Here is a 20,604-nt window from a genome sequence, read left to right as displayed (position 1 = left end):
TAGCACACACATTTGCTCCTGTTATTGGCAGGTTCTGTCTAGGTGACTTCAGTGACTGATTGTGTTCATCAGTGTCTTTGATCTCCCTCATAGTGTTGTCAAAAGACCGGGTACTTTGGTACCAACTCGGTACTAAAAAAATTAAAATGTGACGGTAGCAGATTTCTTTTAGTACCGGTGGTACTGAGAACCTGGTCAACCCGGTTCTTGACGCATACAGTGATATGATTTCCGCGAAGAAGAAAACACAGACGAATCTCAAAATCCAGTCATGAAAATTAAACTTACATTTTTAATATGGACAGTCAAAGTTAGTCAAAATTAGTTAGTCAACATTTGTCAAAGTTAGCATAAATTACTCAAATCAAATCTCCATATGGACCAGTATCTGTAAATGTTAAACCGCTTTGGTACCGAAATTGGTACAGAGAACCGTGGATTTTCACTGGTATAGTACCGAATACTGAAATTTTGTTACTGTGTCAACAGTACTCCCTCATTAATAAAGCGATAAGCTCTGATGATGTGGTGAGATCACACATTAGCGCTCAGTTTCACATTGACCTGATGTGAGATGTGTGTGTGTGTGTGTGTGTGTGTGTTTCAGATCCTGTCCATCGGTGTGCTAGACATCTTTGGCTTCGAGGACTACGAGAACAACAGCTTCGAGCAGTTCTGCATCAACTTCGCCAACGAGACGCTGCAGCATTACTTCAACCAGCACGTCTTCAAGCTGGAGCAGGTAACTGATCTCTGGATCTGATCACCTTTACTCGTCCTGCTCTGCGCTCACATGATCACATCTCATTACTGAACCTTACAACATAGACAAACATGAGCTGTGCTTAGATCTTGATCTTTCACCAGTGTTTAATATGAATACTGTGCTTATTCAAAGGGGTAATGTGATGTTTTCATGTTATATTTTTATTCCAGTAAATACATTAATTTTGTACAAGAGAATTGAAAGATATTGAACACTTTCAAAATATAAGCGTAAAAAAACTATATAGACATTGAAAGCTTAAAATGAACGGAAACATTGCACTGGCAACTAGCTGAAATAGATTAAATATATTATGTACTTTATTTCAGTTAATTTGTTTTTTAATTTTATTTCAAGTAACATTTTTTATGTTTTTATTTTTAGTTTGCGCTAACTATAATAACCCTGATTGAAAGGATTAAAGCCTGAATTTTGGGATTTAAGTGAAGTTCATTTTATACAAGAAAATTATTTTGTGATTGTATTTTTGGACTTTCATAGTAAGATCATAAAAAAATACTAAAATGTTGTGTGTGTGTGTGTGTGTGTGTGTGTGTGTGTATATATATATATATTTATATATATATATATATATATAATATATATATATATATAATAAAAACTAAATATTTTATTTATATATATATATATATATATATATATATATATATATATATATATATATATATATATATATATATATATATATATATAATATCAGGCATTTCTTATCATATATTTTTTAGTAGGGTTATTCGTTTTATACATTATAAACTTAGTATTATTATTTAAATTATAATTCTTATGATTGTTATGATTGTTTTTTTTTTTATTGCATTTATTTTCTGAAATACTTCCAAGTTAAAATGTATGATTGTAATGCACTATTAAAATAATAATAATAATAATTTTTTGTTCATGTTAACATGATCTAAGCAAGAACAATCCTTCTACAGCATTTATTAATCTTTGCTGATATTAATTTCAACATTTACTAATGCATTATTCAAATCAAAAGTTGTGCTTGTTAACATTAGTTAATGCACCGTGAATTAGCATGAACTAACAATTATTAACTGTATTTTCATTTTCATTAACTACCTAACTGTGTGTGTCAGGAGGAGTATCGCTCGGAGGGCATCAGCTGGCACATGATCGATTACATGGACAACACGGCGTGCATCAACCTCATCAGCAAGAAGCCCACCGCGCTGCTCCATCTGCTGGACGAGGAGTGCAAGTCAGTCTCTGTTACAGTATTAAACTCTTCTTGTTTTGGGTTTCACTGAAATATCCAGTCAATATTAAGATAGGAGCCGGTTCTGTCGGATTTATTCACACTCATGTTTATTTAATTCTTCATTATCATTATCTTAGTTTTTTGTTATATTGTTTTAACATCGGAAAACTGGATAACTCACCACTAATATTAAAATCAGATTTCATTTTGTTTTGTGTAATTCAGATGAAAGTATAGTTTTTATTAATATTTACAATTATATGTCTTATATTTTACATTTTCATTTAAGTCCATTTAGTTCATTTAAGTTGTAGTAATTTTTATATATATATATATATATATACTACATAAATACTTTGCACAATATTTGTGTAGAGTTCATTTTAAATTCACTTTTATTTGTATATATTTTTGTAATTAAATTTACGTTTTAGTCATTTTCTTGTGTATTTATTTTTCCATATTTGTTACTCATTTAATAGTTTTTTTATTTATTAAAAATATTGATGTTATGTAAAAATGTTTTTTTTGTGTGTTAGTTTTAATGTATGCTCATATTACATTACATTTACATTTATAATGAGTATATTTGTTTATCAAAACATTTTAATTAATATTATATTTATTTGAAATAATAAAAATTTTGTTTCGGTTTTAGTTATTCTAGTACTTCAGGTTTAAATAATAGCTGAAATGTAAATTTATTATGCATTTTATTTAAATTAATCTTTATTTCAAAATAATGTTTTATTTTATTATTTTTTCATTTTATATATATATATATATAAACTTTTCAGTTAACTATACCTGATTGAAAGGATATAAGCCTGAACATTTTATTGTAAATAAATATCAAATATAATTTTTTATTTTATTTTATTGATGTATTGAGGTTTCATAACGAGCAGCAGAGTGTTAATAGACGCATTGCTGTTTAACCTCTGTGTCTGTATAGTGACAGAGATGAGTGTGTGATCAGGTGTGTGTGTGTGTGTGTGTGCAGTTTTCCGCAGGCGTCTAATCAGACTCTGCTGGATAAGTTCAAGCGGCAGCACGAAGGAAGCGGCTACATCGAGTTCCCAGCCGTCATGGAGCCGGCCTTCATCATCCGACACTACGCCGGCAAAGTCAAGTACAGCGTCAAGGTGAGGAGCTCACGGAGTGTGTGTGTGTGTGTGTGTGTGTGTGTGAGAGAGAGAGCATTTACATATGCTACACACACAGTGACCTACTTCTGTGCTTCGATCTGATTGGCTGGATTGGATGTATCTGGAGCACGTGATTGGCAGAGAGGGTTAAATCCTCACACACACACACACACACACACACACACACGTGTTGTCGTCTGTGTGTTTATTCGAGCTGTGTTTGCAGCAGATGTGACAGGATCAGTGTTGATTATGAGAACAGCTGCTTCACATCACCATCCGCTCACATTACTGCCCTTCAATCTGTTTTACTACATACACTACCATTATTATTTTTACTTTCATATTTTCCGTTTTCATTTGAATTTTATTTTTTTTGTCATTTGGATGTGATTTTTTTTCATGGATATATGTATGTGTGTAAACTTTATCAAATAACAATAATACATGTAGTTTTAATTCAGTTTCAGCTATAGATATTTTAGAATATAAACTAGTTGAAAATGAAAATTGGCCTCGGTTGAGATTCCCCTCGGTTATTTTAATAATTTTTTATTTATTGTATTTCAAGTAATGAAATTATTTTTTATTGTTACTGTCTTAATTACCTTGTCTCTTCAGTTATTCTCATGAAAAAATCAGTCTTTGTTTTTCTCAGTGTCTTTACCACCTCGTTCCGTAATGTAACTACATTTAGTCTATCATGACTTAACTTTAATCTATCTGCAGTTTTTAAAGCAAGATCCCATTTTTTCATTAGATCTAAAATACCTGAATTAATCCAAGGGACCGTTGTGTTTTTGTTTTTTGATAAGTCTGTATCATTTTTTCTTTTAGTGTGTTATTTTAGTACATGTTAAACCAAACGTAAAGGACAAATGTGGAAGCTGGACCTAGTCTCTAGTGTACGTAGTCAACTAACTGATATAAAATATGTTTAAGTTTATATTTTATTTCATTTTTAGTCACAAAAAGCTATCCCTGGGTTGGAATAGCATGCTACTTCTTTTACTTTGATGATATTGGCTCTCTTGGTAAATATGAGCAAACGTGGCTGTGAAAATAAATCTGCATTCTTTATCCTTTTGATCTTTCATTCCAAAAAATCACAAAATCCTATCCTTTCATTGAAGGAAAGCAGGGGTGAAATCTCATTACAAAATGCATGTTTTTCTCTAATTCACTTTAGCCATAATTATCATCCCTCAATTATTGCAACGATCTTCTCCCAAGACAGCAGTTGTGAGTTTTCTCCAATGTCTGCAGGACTTCAGGGAGAAGAACACGGATCACATGCGTCCTGATATCGTAGCTCTGCTGAAGAGCAGTCGAAACGCTTTCATCTGTGGCCTGATGGGAATCGACCCGGTGGCCACCTTCCGCTGGGCCGTGATCCGAGCTTACTTCCGAGCGCTCGTGGCCTTCAGAGCGGCCGGGAAACGGCACAAGGAGAAGAAGACGACGACGAGCGGTGAGAGACAGTGGCATTACACACCTGATCCTGTCACGCAGCTGTGAGACTCAAACACTTCTCACAATCACATGCACAGGAGTTAACTACCCATGATGCAACACTCGTCTATTATGCATCAGTGCAGAGGAGATGCAAACGCTCTCGTGGTATTAAAAGATGCATGCATGAGGACTGAAGAACAGCAGACTGGAAATAATGTGTTTTAGTGAGCATCCCTGTGATTTCATTCTCTCTGTTTAGTTTCAAATTAAATAGATTTTTTATGTAAAATTACAATAAAAATAGAAGATTGTTATAATTATTAATAATAAAAATAAAAATAATATTTTATAAATAGTAGAATTATATAAATTGTAAATAATTAAAATCATTACAAATAATAAAAAATAATAATGTATTTATACATTTATAATAAAACTTAAAAAAATCTATTTGCTTAATTTATTATTTTATGTATTTTTAATACATACGTATTACAATGTTTATTTAATTTAATTGTTTCTGTGTTCATTTTGTATGCATTTATAATCAATTTATATTTATAATATTTATTTTATAAAATATAACCACAGGTATTTACTTTTATAAATAGTACAATTATATAAAATGTAAATACTTATACAAATAATAAAAATTATAACAATTTTAATATATCTTTACATTTATAAAAATAAATTAAAAATCATAAAACATTTAAGCAAGTGTGTAATGTAACAATTAAAAAGTAAATGTACACAAAAACATAAAATTTGCTTTATATATTTTTTAATGCATATTTTATTGTAATGCTTATATATTTTTTGACATTATTTGTGGCAGTTTTAAAAAACCTAACCACAGATATTTACTGTTTATTATTTACTTTCCAAAATAAACATGAAAATATACACAAACATTTATCTGTACCTCATTTATTCATAACATACAAGTAAGCATTTTCAAATCTAAATAATCTCTTTATTCTTTGCACCTCTGCTATATCGAGAGCATGTTATACGCTGCAGGTTTGTGGAGTAGTTTATCACATGTGCTTCGTTGTTTTATTAAAGTGTTTGTTGTTGCAGAATCACTCGACCAGTGAGAACAACAACTGCAGACGACACTAAAACATTCATGAGCCACACATACTGTACACGACTGACGCTCGCGCTTCACTGCGCTTGCTTACTCACACTCTCTCTATCATTCTCTCTCTCTCTCTCTCTCTCTCTCTCTCTCTCTCCAGGCTCTGATGGTCCGCTTCAGACTCAGAAAAGTGTGGACAGCTTCAGTTTCCTGCATCATCCTGTTCACCAGCGGAGCCTTGAGATCCTGCAGCGATGCAAAGATGACAAATACAGTAAGATGAGAAAAATAACACACTTCAGCAGATCTACACTCATCCAAAACAATGTGATTTAGGTTAAGGTAATCCAAAACTATTTCTGTTGCTTGCAATTAAATAAATATTTTTTATAAAAAAAAAAGATTAACATGAAGTTCTAAAAACTAAAATTCCAAAATTGTATCGTCTCGCTGAAATTTTTTGTTATTATTTTATTAATGCAATAACACCTTCACGGTTCTCTGATGTATAAATTACAATTTTACCACAGTGTTAAAAACAAAACATGGTAAAATCACTGTAATGAAGCTTAATGACTTTATGAAACTAAAGCATGAAATAATACAAGGTTTATTAATATTAATTTGTCAGTGTATTTATCTAAATAATATCTTAATTCATTAAAATATTTATATTTAGTTTTAATATTTTAAAATGACTAAAAGTTTAGTTAACATTAAAATGGAAATATAATTTTTTTTATAATTTAATATAGTTTTTTAAAACTAATATAAATGACAGAAAACAAAACAATTACTAAAACTGACATTATAATGAAAACAGAAAATATATTTAAAAAGTTGCTCATTAAATAACGCAGCTGCAACTTTAGATTTCAACAACGTGTTGGAATGATTTTGGAAAGGTTAATGAACGTTAAGATGAATTATTCATTGGCAGTTTATGTTCACTAATGAATTAACTAATGAAGCCCTAATTTAAAGTGTGAATTAACAATAAGTAATTAAAACACTTTCAAACAATATTTACAGCATGTTTTAGTCCAGATTAAAATGAAAAAAAAAAGTAGAAAATTAATACCTTATTTAATGTTCCTGTAGCTCAAGTGGTAGAGCATTGCGTTGTTAGGAAAAACTGATAGCCTGAATGCAATGTAAGTTGCTTTGGATAAAAGCGTCTGCTAAATGCATAAATTTAATTTAATTTTTAATTTATTTTAAATTTAATTTAGTCTAAATTTTTCATATTGGTATTTTACAAAATTGTAAATGGTTTTACAAAATGGTATTTGGCGCCATGATGAACACCAGAGTTACTCCACAATATCTGAATGTCTATTTAAATCTATTTAAATATGTTTTAGAAAGTATAGCTGCTTTATTTATGGGGTTTCCAGAGTAAAGGCTGCATTCTCTGCAGTTTAGCGCCATCTGCTGTCAGAGAGTGAAGCTGCGTCTTTCACGTGTTCCTCGTGTGTTTCTCATGTGTGCTTGTTTAATATATCACATTACTGAATACAGGCACATGTCTAGTGTCATGACAGTATCTGAGGGGGGTTTTCATCTTGTTTGATCTTGTGTATCTTCTGTGTGTGTGTGTCAGACTCGAGCATGAGTCGGAGGAGTCCACGCTCTCCGCTGTCAGACCTGCAGGGAGCAAACATGAGCAGGTACAAACCCCTCCAACATTCACCTCATCCTTCACTCTAACCACACGTTCACGAGCGATGCTCACATCACATCAGGCCAAACTAACAGAACTACAGCCTGAAGAAACCATTCATTCATGTGTGATCGAACTGTAGAGTTTAGACTAAAGTCACTTTAACGCACAACTCTATTGATGTTACAAAGTGGCAGCATGTTAAAACACACAAGTGTTTTATTATTATTCATAGTTATTTATATTTTAACTTAAATAATAGCTTTATAAATAACTAAATTGTATTATTTATTTTACTAATTAATTTTATTATAGCAGGTAAACAAATACAACACCACTACAATTTAAAACAAATTAAAAAATATGTATTTAGTAAAATTATTAATAATTAATTAAATATTCATTATTAAATTAAATAAAAAAATATCTTAATTGTTTATTAAATATACAGAAATTCAAATGCAGTCACTTATAACTTTTAACTATAGCAGAAAAACAATTAAAACAGTGAAATGTGTGATTGTGGTATTGTAGATAGATTTTAACACAATTTAAGAACAAAACACGCTTGATTGATTTTATGAAATGACATCATGTTAATGTTCAATATTCATTAATAATGATAATAAGAAATATTAATTTAAAAGATTTATTTAAAGTATACATTTTAAAATATCTAAATTAATTTTTATATAATAATAATAATAATAATAATAATAATAATCATAAACTTGCCCCTTTTTAGATTTGCACTCTATTCATTTTCTATCTGCTTGTTAAAAAAAAAAAAAAAAAAGAGCTGCTAATTGACTAAATATGAATGTATAATTATTTGTTAAATGTAGAACATAATTATATTTGTATAATAAAATATACCATATTTATTAAGTATTTTTTTGCTATTTATTTAATTTAATTTAAATAAATCAATGTTCGTGCAGTTCCCTGGTCAGTTAAATCAGTAGTTGCGAGCGTATAACTGATGTTTGCTGTGTTACTGTGTCTGTCTCAGGAGGAGCGAGCGTGTCTCCTCGCTCTCGTCTCATGAGGAGGAGGGCATCTTCATCAGTTCGGTGGATAATAAGCTTCTGGAGCGAGCGCAGGGGATCCTGATGTGAGTCTGAAGCACCGCCGCACACTTCATTCATATTCCTTCTGTCTCTAACTCTCTCTCTGTTTCTGAAGGAGAAGCAAGAACTGCAAGACCAAGCCCAGCCTCCCGAAGGTAATGCGTCGCAATTCAGTGTCCGTATATTTTGTATATTTAAGCATGTATATTTTAAACCACCTTTGCATACATTGCAAACAAAAACTTTTATTTTGGATGCGATTAATCGCGATTAATCGGTTGACAGCACTAATATATATACATTATTAAAAAATAATAATAATGTTTAACATACATAAGGCTAAACTCTATTTTAAGGTGTCCTTGTTTCGGACTAATTATACATTTAAGTACTGAGTATTAATAATTAACTATATTTACTCACGATACGGTTAGAATTAGGATTTGATTTAGAGTTACTTGCATTAATTATGCATTATTTATTGTTATTATAATAGTAAGTAGATGTAACAAGGACATCTTAAAATAATGTAACCTTTTATATTTCAAACATTTAAAAACATGTATATTCACTAGTGCTGTCAAACGATTAATCGCGATTAATCACATCCGAAATAAAAGTTTTTGTTTGCAATGTATGCAAAGGTGGTTTAAAATATACATGCTTTTAAAAAATGTGATTTGTGTGATCTTTTTTAAATGAATACAGAATATTAAAAAAATTATATAAATTATTTATGCATTTTATAAATTAATTTAAAAATACTATTTTAATTTTTTTACAAAAATAACTTCAAATAGTATGTATACATTTTATATTGTTTATTATTTTTTAATTATATGGATTTAAAAAATATAAAAATTATTTAAAATATATATTCTTTTGAAATGAATGCAATATATATTTTTTATTTTTTATTTTGACGTGTAATATAATGCCTTTTGAAATGTATACTAGTTATTTAAAAAATGTATAACTTTAGCAGTTTATAACTAATATAATTATTGAAGTGTATATGCTTTTTATATATTTATTAAAGAATGGCATTCTGATGCAAGGTTGCTGATGATCCGTCATGGCAGTGTTTGATGTGAAATGAATGAATGATGTGTGTGTGTGTGTGTGTGTGTGTGTGTGTGCAGCACCTGCTGGATGTGAAGTCTCTGAAGTATCTGAGCGGTCTGACGCTCCACGACCGCATCACTAAATCACTGCTGCACCTGCACAAGAAGAAGAAGCCCCCCAGCATCAGTGCACAGTTCAACGTGAGCACAGCACAGACTGGGAACATACAGCTACTGACTACTCATATTAACATTTGATATCTGTGAAATATAGAAAGATTTACATGGAATTTAAAAATGGAATTTAAAAAATATATACAATGTTTTTAATATTTACAGTAATTGTTATAAATATATATATATATATATATATATATATATATATATATATATGTAATATTGGAATATATATAATATTGAAATATAAAAATATGCATTTATATATATATATATATATATATATATATATATATATATATATATATATGTAATATTGGAATATATATAATATTGAAATATAAAAATATGCATTTATATATATATATATATATATATATATATATATATATATATATATATATATATATATATATATATATATATATATATATATATATATATATATATATAAATTATGGAAATAATATATACCGTTTTGAAATGCATTGGAAAAAATACACCAATTATTTTCTTTTTCATTTTTGAAAATTATGTATTATGAAAAACATATAAATGAAGACAGTACACATTCTTTTGAAATGTATTCAGCACTTCTTTAAAAATATATATAGTTTAAAAATAACCTACTTAAAAACTTTCAAAATGTATGAAATATAAATAATATACATTTTAAAAATAAATTTATCTAAAATATGCATCCTTCTGAAATGTGTGCAATTCTTTAAAAAGATATACAAAATGTTATTTAAAAATATTTTTCAAATGTATGAAATATAAAAATAATTATTTAAGAAATGTGCATTATGTTCTAAATGTATACAATATATATTTTTTATTATTATATGCATTACAATAAAATACAAAGTATTTAAAAATGTGTGGAATAAACATTAAATAATAATAATTAAAAAAAAAACGATTTTAAATGAATGATTTTGAAATATATACAATAATTTAAAAAAATTATAATTTTAAAAATGCAAAAATTACTTAGTGTTATTTTTACAAAATCCATCAAATGTCTAACTATTGTAATCAGGACTGTGGTGTGTGTGACGCAGGTGTCTCTGAATAAGCTGATGGAGACTCTGGGACAGTCGGAGCCATACTTTGTCAAATGCATCCGCTCGAATGCGGAGAAGGTGTGTAAAGAGTCAGGTTTCTGTGCTGCGTCAGTGAACGTAGACCAGTGGTTTGAGTCGCGTCTTTCTTTCTGTCGTAGCTTCCTCTGCGTTTCAGCGACGCGCTGGTGTTGAGACAGTTACGCTACACCGGGATGCTGGAGACGGTGAGGATACGCCGCTCCGGATACAGCGTCAAATACAGCTTCCAGGTCAATAACACTCCTCAATAATACTGCAGCTTACATTACTGCTAATGAACGAGCACCTTTATCATAAAGAGTTATATCAAATATACAATTAAACTGAAAATGTTAATAATATATTAAATTGTGGAGGTTTCATGATTTCAGTTAATTAGTAATGCTTTTTGATTAAAAAAATTTAATTAAAATATAAATTAAAAACAAAAAATTTAATGTATTTTATTATTTTATATTTATTTGACAGAAAAATAAAACTTTTTTTTGTATATTTAGTAGGTCACAAAATATTTGTTTTTTTTTAAACTTGAATAACTGGTTATTAAATTGTTATTGTTATGATTTAAATTAATTAGGCTCGGTCTTTGGTTACTAAAATGTAACAAATAAGAAAAAAAAAAAAGAATTTTGGAAAAAATGAAACTGATTTCAAAGTAGCACTTTCCTGATTTCCTGGTGTGTGTCTTCAGGATTTTTCCCATCATTTCCGTGTGCTGTTACCCGCCGGCTTTCACTCCTCTCAGACGGGGATCAGACAGTTCCTGCAGAGCCTCGACCTCGAGCCCAACGGACACCAAGTGGGCAGGAGCACGGTAACGTCGTCTCACACACACACACACACTCTCACACACACTCGTGTCCGGTGATGCTGATCGCTGTGTGTGTGTCAGGTGTTCCTGCGGGAGCGTCTGCGTCAGCGTCTGCAGGAGCAGCTTCATCAGGAGGTGTTGAGGAGGATCGTGTGTCTCCAGAGGAGCTTCAGGACGCAGCAGGAGAGGAGACGCTTCTGCAGACAGAGACGAGCCGCCACACTCATACAGGTACACCCTCACCTCACCTGGGACACAGAACCCAGCCCTCAGTCGTTGTGCTGCTCACCAGTGTTGTGTGTTTGTGCCGTCAGCGCTGGTGGAGGGCGTGTGTGAGCGGCGCAGACGCTGAGCTCCAGCAGGGGGCGGCGGTGTGTCTGCAGACGGCCTGGAGAGGCTTCAGAGAGCGCCAGCTGTTCCTGCGGCGGAGGAGAGCGGCGCTGATCATCCAGACGTCCTGGAGGAGAGTCCTGCAGACTCGACACTCGGCCGCGCGCCTCATACAGTCCGTCTGGAGGAGCGTCAGACAGAGACGCAGCTTCCTGCAGCAGCGCCGCGCCGCCGTCACACTACAGGCCGCCTGCAGGGGGCAGCGCGAGCGGCACAGGTCAGTCCACACCAGCATTGCATTAAACAGACAAATATGAGTCAGTTCATGCTTTCCCTGGGAGTCAAACCTGTGAACTTCAATCTAACCTTGAATAAATCTCTGCTTGTCATTATTAAACTGACTAATCTAGGATAAATGGACTAATTAAGATTATTTATGATAGCGGTATCTCATAGGTGAACAGTTATTTTTTCAGATTTGAAATATATTTATTTTGATTTTTTCACTTTTTTGTATTTATTTAAATTAAATTGCATGTTACTGTAATGATTTATAATAAGGGATGTTACTGAATCATTTATGATTAATGTACAAATTTATGAGCTACTAGTCAATTGGTTTTATAAAAATGTAGATAACATATGCAATGTATTTTTAAATATTTAATTAATAATAATAATAATTATTATTATTATTTAAAATAATTTTTATATATATTTTTTTAAATAGTAATTTATATATATATATATATATATATATGTGTGTGTGTGTGTTTGTCTGTGTGTGTGTGTGTGTGTGTGTTTGTCTGTCTGTGTGTGTGTGTGTGTGTGTTTGTCTGTGTGTGTGTGTGTGTGTGTGTGTGTGTGTGTGTGTGTGTTTGTCTGTCTGTGTGTGTGTTTGTCTGTGTGTGTGTGTGTGTGTGTGTGTGTGTTTGTCTGTGTGTGTGTGTGTGTGTGTGTTTGTCTGTGTGTGTGTGTGTGTGTGTTTGTCTGTGTGTGTGTGTGTTTGTCTGTGTGTGTGTGTTTAACAAAAATAATGTTACACACAAATAAGCAAGCATGATAAATGCCCACATGCACATATAGTCACAATAATATAAGCATTAGTGCCGTCAAGTGATTAATTGCATCCATAATAATGTTTTTTTTTTTTTTACAAAATAGATGTGTATATAAAACACACACATGCATGTATATATTTTAGATTTTCTTTTAATATATATTCAATATATTTATTTATAACATTAAAATTACATTACATATGAATTAAAGGTTTAAATTATATGAATATATATATAGAGACATGTATATATTTTCAAAATGTTTACTATGTTTGTTTGTATTTATATATACATAAAAAATATACAAAGAATACACATTTATTATGCAAACAAAACTTTTATATTGGATGCGATCTATTTGCGATGAATCTTTGACGGCTCTAATAAGCTCACAAATGAACATCTAAACAGGCAAGAAGAACAAGGAGAGAAATAAAATAATGAATACGTTTAGAGCATCTATATTGATGAAGGTGTCATAAATGTGTGTTGTTTACTCCCAAGGTGCCGCATTCTTCGAGAGCAGCGACGTGGAGAGAAAAGCCTCTGTGAAAACATCACAAACAACACTGTGAGCAGAAGTTTACACGCCCCACGAAACCCAGCCGAAGCCCGAGAGGAGAAAGGAGAAGCTCCCAGAAGCGTGGACGACAGCACGCTGAGGAGCCGCTCCAAACGTGAAAGCAGGAGGCAGCGGGAGCTCCAGCAGGCCACCTTCAGTTTAGAGCTGCTCAAAGTGCGCTCGGCTTCAGTGGACGACGTGCTCCCCGCTCAGACCCCGCTCTCCAGACACCTTCCCTCCGAGAGCCACGACGAGAACCCCAGTCTTAAACCTCACTTCTACATCGCAGACGAGGACAGCAGCCCGGCCGAACACACTCTGGAGAACAAGGAGAACCAGGAGTCAGCGGTGGAGATGGAGAAAGCTCTGCAGAAACCTGACACGATCAACTCAGACGAGAGTCACAGAGAAACCCACGACAGATCGAATGGATTGTGTTCTCCAGATCCTCCTGAGCCTCAAACCATCACGCCGTCGTCTTCCAAACCCCTCCAGCTGGACTCGAGGGACTCGGTTCGTGAAGCGTCTCCAGAGCCCAAGAAGCAGGTGCAGAAGAAGATTATCGCTCAGAGCGTCAGCATGAAGGAGAAAGCCTTCTCTCGCAGCCGACTGACCTTCTCCAAGTGAGTTCACCTCCGCATCAGCGACTCTTTCCATTTCAAATGAGAGGCGACCACTGCGTTTTATTCAACATTCAAACAGACATGCAGCGTAGTTTCAGCATGAGCCGTTTTTAGTCTAAAATTTAGTTAGCTGTACTACATAAAACAGATCTGAAAGAGGAAGGCAGGACTCTGAATGAGACGCAGTTCTCATCCAGCAGGGGGCGCTCATGGGACGGCAGATACAGTGTTTTCTCACTGTAAACAAAGCAGCGCTGCGCTAATAAACACTACTGTAATATGCATTATACAGAAACAGGAGAGGAAAAGGAAATAGCATGTAAACTTTTCTAAAGAAAAGCGTTTCTCTGAGAGATGCATTCATATAAACTCCTGCTCCGACTGGATCTCATCCGATTTGAATCGTCACATATTTTAATCGATTTTCAACCGTTCATCGTTATGTCCCTAGTCAAGATCTTCCTGCAGGACGATGCATTTGTGATGCAAAATGAGTGCGAATGCACACTGGATGATTTAGAAATACAGGCAAAAGAAGTGAAAATGTCCGTTTTGGACAAATTTGAGGTTTTCAGAAAACTTTGTTAATTAAGCCCACTTTTTTTTCTTCTTTTTTTTTTTTTTATCTCTACACACAAATGCAAGAATTGCACACATGAAATGCAAAATACCTCACATCTCTTGCAAAATAAAGCACTGCATTCAAAACCTCACAAACACGTCTCAAAAGCAAACCCTTGCATTAGATTAATTCCTGTTAGATTAATGTGATTAATAATATAGTAAATAGAATTGGAGGGAGATATGCACCATTGCTCTGTGATTTTGCTCATTCGGACTCGTTTTGTATGGGTCACATTTGTTTGCACTTGTTTTGATCTTTAGCATCTAATGCAATGACATTCAGACGTTGAGGTGTTTTTGGTTGTGATCATGTGGGTCGATCCGGTCTGCTTTGTGTTTTTAGGTCTGATAAAGACCTGGTGAATCAGGAGCGATCACTGGCGATCCAAAGAGAGGCAGAATTCAGATCGTTTAAACACAGAGAGGTGAGGAACTTTATTTGTTCACTATTTGAAATTGCAGAAGCATTTCTTTCTTTTTAAATTTTTTTTTTTTATTCTTCCTTTTAAAATGTATATTAATGTATTTATTTTATTATTTAAAAACAAAAGTTTTTAGTATGAAAATGCTATTTTAAATACTTTACTAAAATATGGTTACTATAATTATTATTAATTATATATTATTATATATAAAGCATTATATATAATTATTAATTATTATAACTATTATATAATTTAATAACTATACTATTTTAGTTACTTTACTATAATTGTTTTAGATTTTTATTTATTTATATTTATAACAAATGTTATCTATATTACTGTATATCTAATTATTATTTAAATATTATTTTAGTTTTAGAGTAAACTTTTCTAAAACTTAATTACGACAATTAATATGATTGTTATATATTTAATTATTGTACTATAATTTTTTGTTTGTTAAATTTGTATTTATATTTTTATTTATAATTAATCCTATGTATATTACTGTATGTCTATTATATATATATTATTTCAAAATAGTTTTTAGTGTATAAAACTGCATTTTATAATACTTTGCTATAATTAGCATAGTTAGTTATGTTTTAATTACTGTACTATAATTGTATTTTTATTCATAGTACATTTTTGTATTTTATATTTACTATTTGTAATAAGCATTGTTGTATATTTAAATATTATATAATACTTTACTCATTAGCATAGTTATTATAGTATATACTGTAATAAATATATTACTTGAATTACTATACTATAATTTTATTTTAATTTATATTACATTTTTATATTTTATGTTTGCTGTTGTATATTTTTTATTTCTGTATATCTAAATGTGTGTGTGTGTGTGTGTGTGTGTGTGTGTGTGTGTGTGTGTGTATTTTTATATGTGTGTGTTTTTAGTATTAATCCAGTATTTATTTACTATGATTAGTATAGTTATATACAATAGTTATTATAGATATATTTTAAAAAAAAATGTTTTTTATATTACATTTTAATATTTTATATGCATTGTTTTTTATTTATAAAATATTAGCTATATTACTGTACATAATGTCTGTAATGTTATATCTATATAGAATATTTTAATTATATTTTTTGTATAAAAACTGATATCACAAATATGCACATTATATTTTTCAGAGATTTGAGAGTGACTATGATCATTTGTTTTCAGCTCAGTTGAACGAAATACGAAATAGATGTGAGATGAGTTTGTGTGATGAGTGTCTGTCTGTAGTTGTGATGTTCACTAAACATCTGATTCTGGATTTGTTTCCCGTCTCAAGTCGTCTCAGAAAGAGCAGAAGAGGATCCAGAAGACCATGTCGTCAGGGGACCTTGGGAAGATGGATTCGCTCAGGAAGTCAATCTCACAGACCGACAGCAGGTCAGATGGGATTCTCTCCTCCTATTGGCCGATCAAAACACACTCACTGTTTTAGGGCTGCATACTATATGGAAAGAAAACTGTAACATGGCAGCCCGACTGTGCAATATGATGTGCACATCATATTGCACAGTCGGGCTGCCATGTTAAGAAAAGGGTGTTTAAAAAGAAAGAAATTAAGAAATTACAGTATTTATTTAATTGGTATTTTTGTCAACCCTGTTACCCAATAGATTCAAGATTCATGATTTGTATTTGTCAAATACACAATTATATAGAGCATATAGCAAGCGGTGAATTAAATAATATACAGATATTTTTTTATATCGTGCAGCCATATTCTATCTGCTTTCATTATTAATATTCCTTGTCTTTTTATAAATTATCCATAAGTGCATGAAAATATATTGTCTTGAGTCTCTGGGGTATATTTGTAGCAATAGCCAACAATACATTTTATGAGTCAAAATTATCCATTTTTCTTTTATGCCAAAAATCATTAGGATATTAAGTAAAGAGCATGTTCCTTGAAGATATTTAGTAAATTTACTGCTATAAATAAATCAAAACTTAATGTTTGATTAGTAATATGCATTACTAAGAACTTCATTCGAACAACTTTAAAGATGATTTTCCCAATATTTACATTTTTTTGCGTCCTCAGATTCCAGATTTACAAATAGTTGTCCTCCTATAAATATTGTCCTCCTAACGAACCATACATCAATGGAAAGATTATTTTACTTTATTCAGCTGTGCAAATCTCCATTTATAAAAACCGACTGGCTTTGTGGTCCAGTGTCTCATAATCTTTTAATCCATTTTTAGGGTCAGAGGTAAAATGCGGTTCTGGAGTAAGAGCAAACATGGAGATAAGAAGATGTCCACCAGGGGGCGCTCCGCAGATTCAGAGCTCAACGACGCGAGGAACGGTGTGTCAATTTTCTCTCAATTGTTCCTCATCTCCATATGAGCCTGGTCCAGTTTTGCCAACTTAGCAGTTTTGTTGCTAAAGTTAGCAACTTTTTCTTTCAAAAGCACCTAGCGACAAATTTCGTGTTTTTTGGCAACTTTTGACTCAAGAGACTCGAATTATAAAAAAGGCACACATTTACCATTTAAATTTTACAAAAAGAGGAAAGATGCCTAGCAGCACACACATCCTTTGAATTCAATGAATTTAATAATTGTTCACTTAAGATACACTTTGTTAGTTGCTTGTACTTGTGATTGTTGATCATTTAACATTTACATTTGGCGCTTAAAGTGCATTCAGGCTACACTTTTTTTTGTGTTCCCTGGGACCCACAACCTTTTGCGCTGCTTATGAAATGCTCTATCACTGAGCCACAGTAACAACAGTTCGTACACTATAAGAAAAATATAAAAAAAGAATGAAAAGGTACTAGTAATCTTCCAAGACATCTGTTATCCATTATCTGTATTAACACGTAAACACAAAATACAATGCGTAATTAAAAATGCAGGTAAAAATAATCAATACAGTTAATTCCTTCATATTAACACAGCAGATTTTGCCATATTTTAACACACTTTTCTTAGTGTAGCACACAAGAATGTGTAGTTTTACTTATTTATTAGCTCATAAAAAATACTTAAATTTTAATCGTTCAAAATGCGTACGTTTAAAAAAAAAATTTAAATAGTTTTTTTAATGTTATATTATGCTTTTACATTATTTTATGAACCAATCTAAATGAAAGTATCTAAAATATATGTTTTGCTGAGATTTGATGTAGTGACACAATTTCGCGCAGAGACATCGCAACGTCTTCGTGCAACTTTTAGCAACAAATCACCCTTCTTTTAAGCAACTTCAACCCGGAAATTAAACTGGCATCACTGGCCCGGTCTACAATGTTTTCTCTCTCGCAGACTCTCCTCGGGGAAGCCGAGAGCAGGCCGGCCTGTCGGAGCTGGGACGCGACAGCAAGGAGAACCGTGAGCCGATGATGAGCATGATGTCGATGAAGAGGAGACGCAGTGTGAAGATCAGTAGCGTGTCTCTAGAATCGTCCGCCTGGCAGAACGACTCGCTGCACATCCTCACCAGCACTGCAGACTATCGCAGCATGAACGACTTCCTCATGAAGAAGGTGCTTGCGTTTCCTCGTTTATTCCTTTATATCAAAGTCTTTAGGTTTAGTCATGTAAACATGTTCAGAAATTGATTAAATATGTAGTTAACTCATTCAAGAAACTTAGTGTAAAATGTGCGTTAAACATTCTCGTGTAATCTGTTGAATTCAGTATAGTTAGATTTGGGGGTTTTTCTGACAATTTACGTAAAAAATGTTTTATTCAAATATTTTATATTATCTAAAATGTTTTTACGCAACTGTAGAATCGTCACTATAGTTAAGAATTAAACTAATTAGTTTTATTTGACAATTTGCGAAAGAGTAGTTTTATGCAAAAGTTGGCGTTAGAATATTTTTGTACAACTGTAGAATTGTCACCATATTTAACTGAATAGCTTTTCTGCTAAATTGTTTGTGAATCATTATAGCGTAAATTGTACCATAATGGTTTTACAAATAAATTTCTGGGTAAATTGTCGCATTCAGTTTATATATGAATGGTTTTATGAGACTTTCTGTGAAAGAATACTTTTATGCAACAATTTACATAAATGTTTTTGTGCAACTTTTAATGTAACAAATTTACGTTAGAATGATTTTATTTGACTGCTCACTAAAAAGTTTTACGCAACAAATTTACGTTAGAATGATTTTATGTGACTGCTCACTAAAAAGTTTTACGCAACAAATTTACGTTAGAATGATTTTATGTGACTGCTCACTAAATAGTTTTACGCAACAATTTACATTAATTTACAAAGGAATAAATTCCCCAAACTATTGTTTGTAAAAATATTCACATTTATTTTAAATATGAATATTTTTTGTGAATGCTTATGAAATAGTTTTACGCAACAAATTTACGTTAGAATGTTTTTATGCAACTATAGCTGTTACTACTATTTACTTAATTTACAAAGGAATTAATTCCCCAAACAGTTTTTCGTAAAAATATTCTTCCGTAAACGGTCACATTTATTATAAACATAAATGTTTTTTTGTGAATGCTTATGGAATAATAGTTTTACGCAACAAAGTTACATTAGAATGATTTTATGTGACTGCTCACAAAATAGTTTTACACAACAATTTAGGTTAGAATGTTTTTTTGCAACTATAATTGTTACTACTATTGGGAATTAATTCCTTTGTAAATTGTTCGTAAAAATATTCTTCCGTAAATTGTCACATTTATTTGAAAAATGAATGTTTTTTTGTGAATGCTTACGAAATAATAGTTTTACGCAAAAAAAATGTACGTCAGAATGTTTTTGTGGGACTACAATTGTAACTACTATTTACTTAAAAGTTTTGCGTATAAATTTTTTAGTAAATTGTCTGTAAAGCCATGTTTGTGTAAACTGTTGCATTAAAATTACCTAAAAAATGGTTTTGTGAGACAATTAACGAAAGAATAGTTTTACCTAATAATTAACATAAAAATGGTAGCCAGTAGAATTGTCACCATGTAATTTTAGAAATGATTATCTGTATAAATTGTTTTTAAAACCATCATTTTGTAAACTTCTGAATTGTTTGCACACTGTAATCTTCCATATCCAGTTTTGCTAAAAATTGTTTTATGTGACAATTTCAGTAAGAAAACATTTAACAAACGTTTTTACAAAAATGGTTTGGTGCAGCTAGTGTTGCAATAATATAAATAAGAATATTTTTACAAACAAATATCTTTGCCAGTTGAGAATGAGAATCAATTTATGCAAGAATGGTTTTTACATCAATTTTTGTAAGAACAATTTTGAACGGCATTTACAATTTTTTATATATTAAAGAATGATTTGTGTAAGTAGTATTGTCTCGAGTATGTCACATTCTATTTAGGCAAGAATGGTTTTGCACAACTTATGTAAGAAAAGTTTTA

At 31.6% G+C, this 20,604-nt stretch overlaps 1 protein-coding gene across 9 annotated transcripts in view; it reads left to right on the top strand.

Moving 5' to 3' along the window:
* myo9ab (myosin IXAb) overlaps positions 1-20,604 on the top strand; it is a 91,413-nt gene that overhangs the window by 57,954 nt on the left and 12,855 nt on the right. For all 9 annotated transcript variants that reach the window (XM_052597401.1, XM_052597396.1, XM_052597400.1 and 6 more), the window contains 19 exons: positions 608-742; positions 1,885-2,006; positions 3,010-3,151; positions 4,421-4,625; positions 5,854-5,967; positions 7,297-7,363; positions 8,369-8,470; positions 8,542-8,581; positions 9,569-9,691; positions 10,732-10,812; positions 10,893-11,003; positions 11,465-11,587; positions 11,666-11,815; positions 11,899-12,191; positions 13,480-14,160; positions 15,128-15,209; positions 16,520-16,620; positions 17,449-17,552; positions 18,517-18,737. In XM_052597401.1, the coding sequence (XP_052453361.1) occupies positions 608-742; positions 1,885-2,006; positions 3,010-3,151; positions 4,421-4,625; positions 5,854-5,967; positions 7,297-7,363; positions 8,369-8,470; positions 8,542-8,581; positions 9,569-9,691; positions 10,732-10,812; positions 10,893-11,003; positions 11,465-11,587; positions 11,666-11,815; positions 11,899-12,191; positions 13,480-14,160; positions 15,128-15,209; positions 16,520-16,620; positions 17,449-17,552; positions 18,517-18,737 (2,997 nt within the window). The remainder of the gene's footprint in view (positions 1-607; positions 743-1,884; positions 2,007-3,009; positions 3,152-4,420; positions 4,626-5,853; positions 5,968-7,296; positions 7,364-8,368; positions 8,471-8,541; positions 8,582-9,568; positions 9,692-10,731; positions 10,813-10,892; positions 11,004-11,464; positions 11,588-11,665; positions 11,816-11,898; positions 12,192-13,479; positions 14,161-15,127; positions 15,210-16,519; positions 16,621-17,448; positions 17,553-18,516; positions 18,738-20,604) is intronic.

Source organism: Carassius gibelio, chromosome B25 (genome assembly GCF_023724105.1).
Source record: "Carassius gibelio isolate Cgi1373 ecotype wild population from Czech Republic chromosome B25, carGib1.2-hapl.c, whole genome shotgun sequence".
NCBI lineage: Eukaryota > Metazoa > Chordata > Actinopteri > Cypriniformes > Cyprinidae > Carassius > Carassius gibelio.
This window is presented reverse-complemented; position numbering and strand designations above follow the sequence as displayed.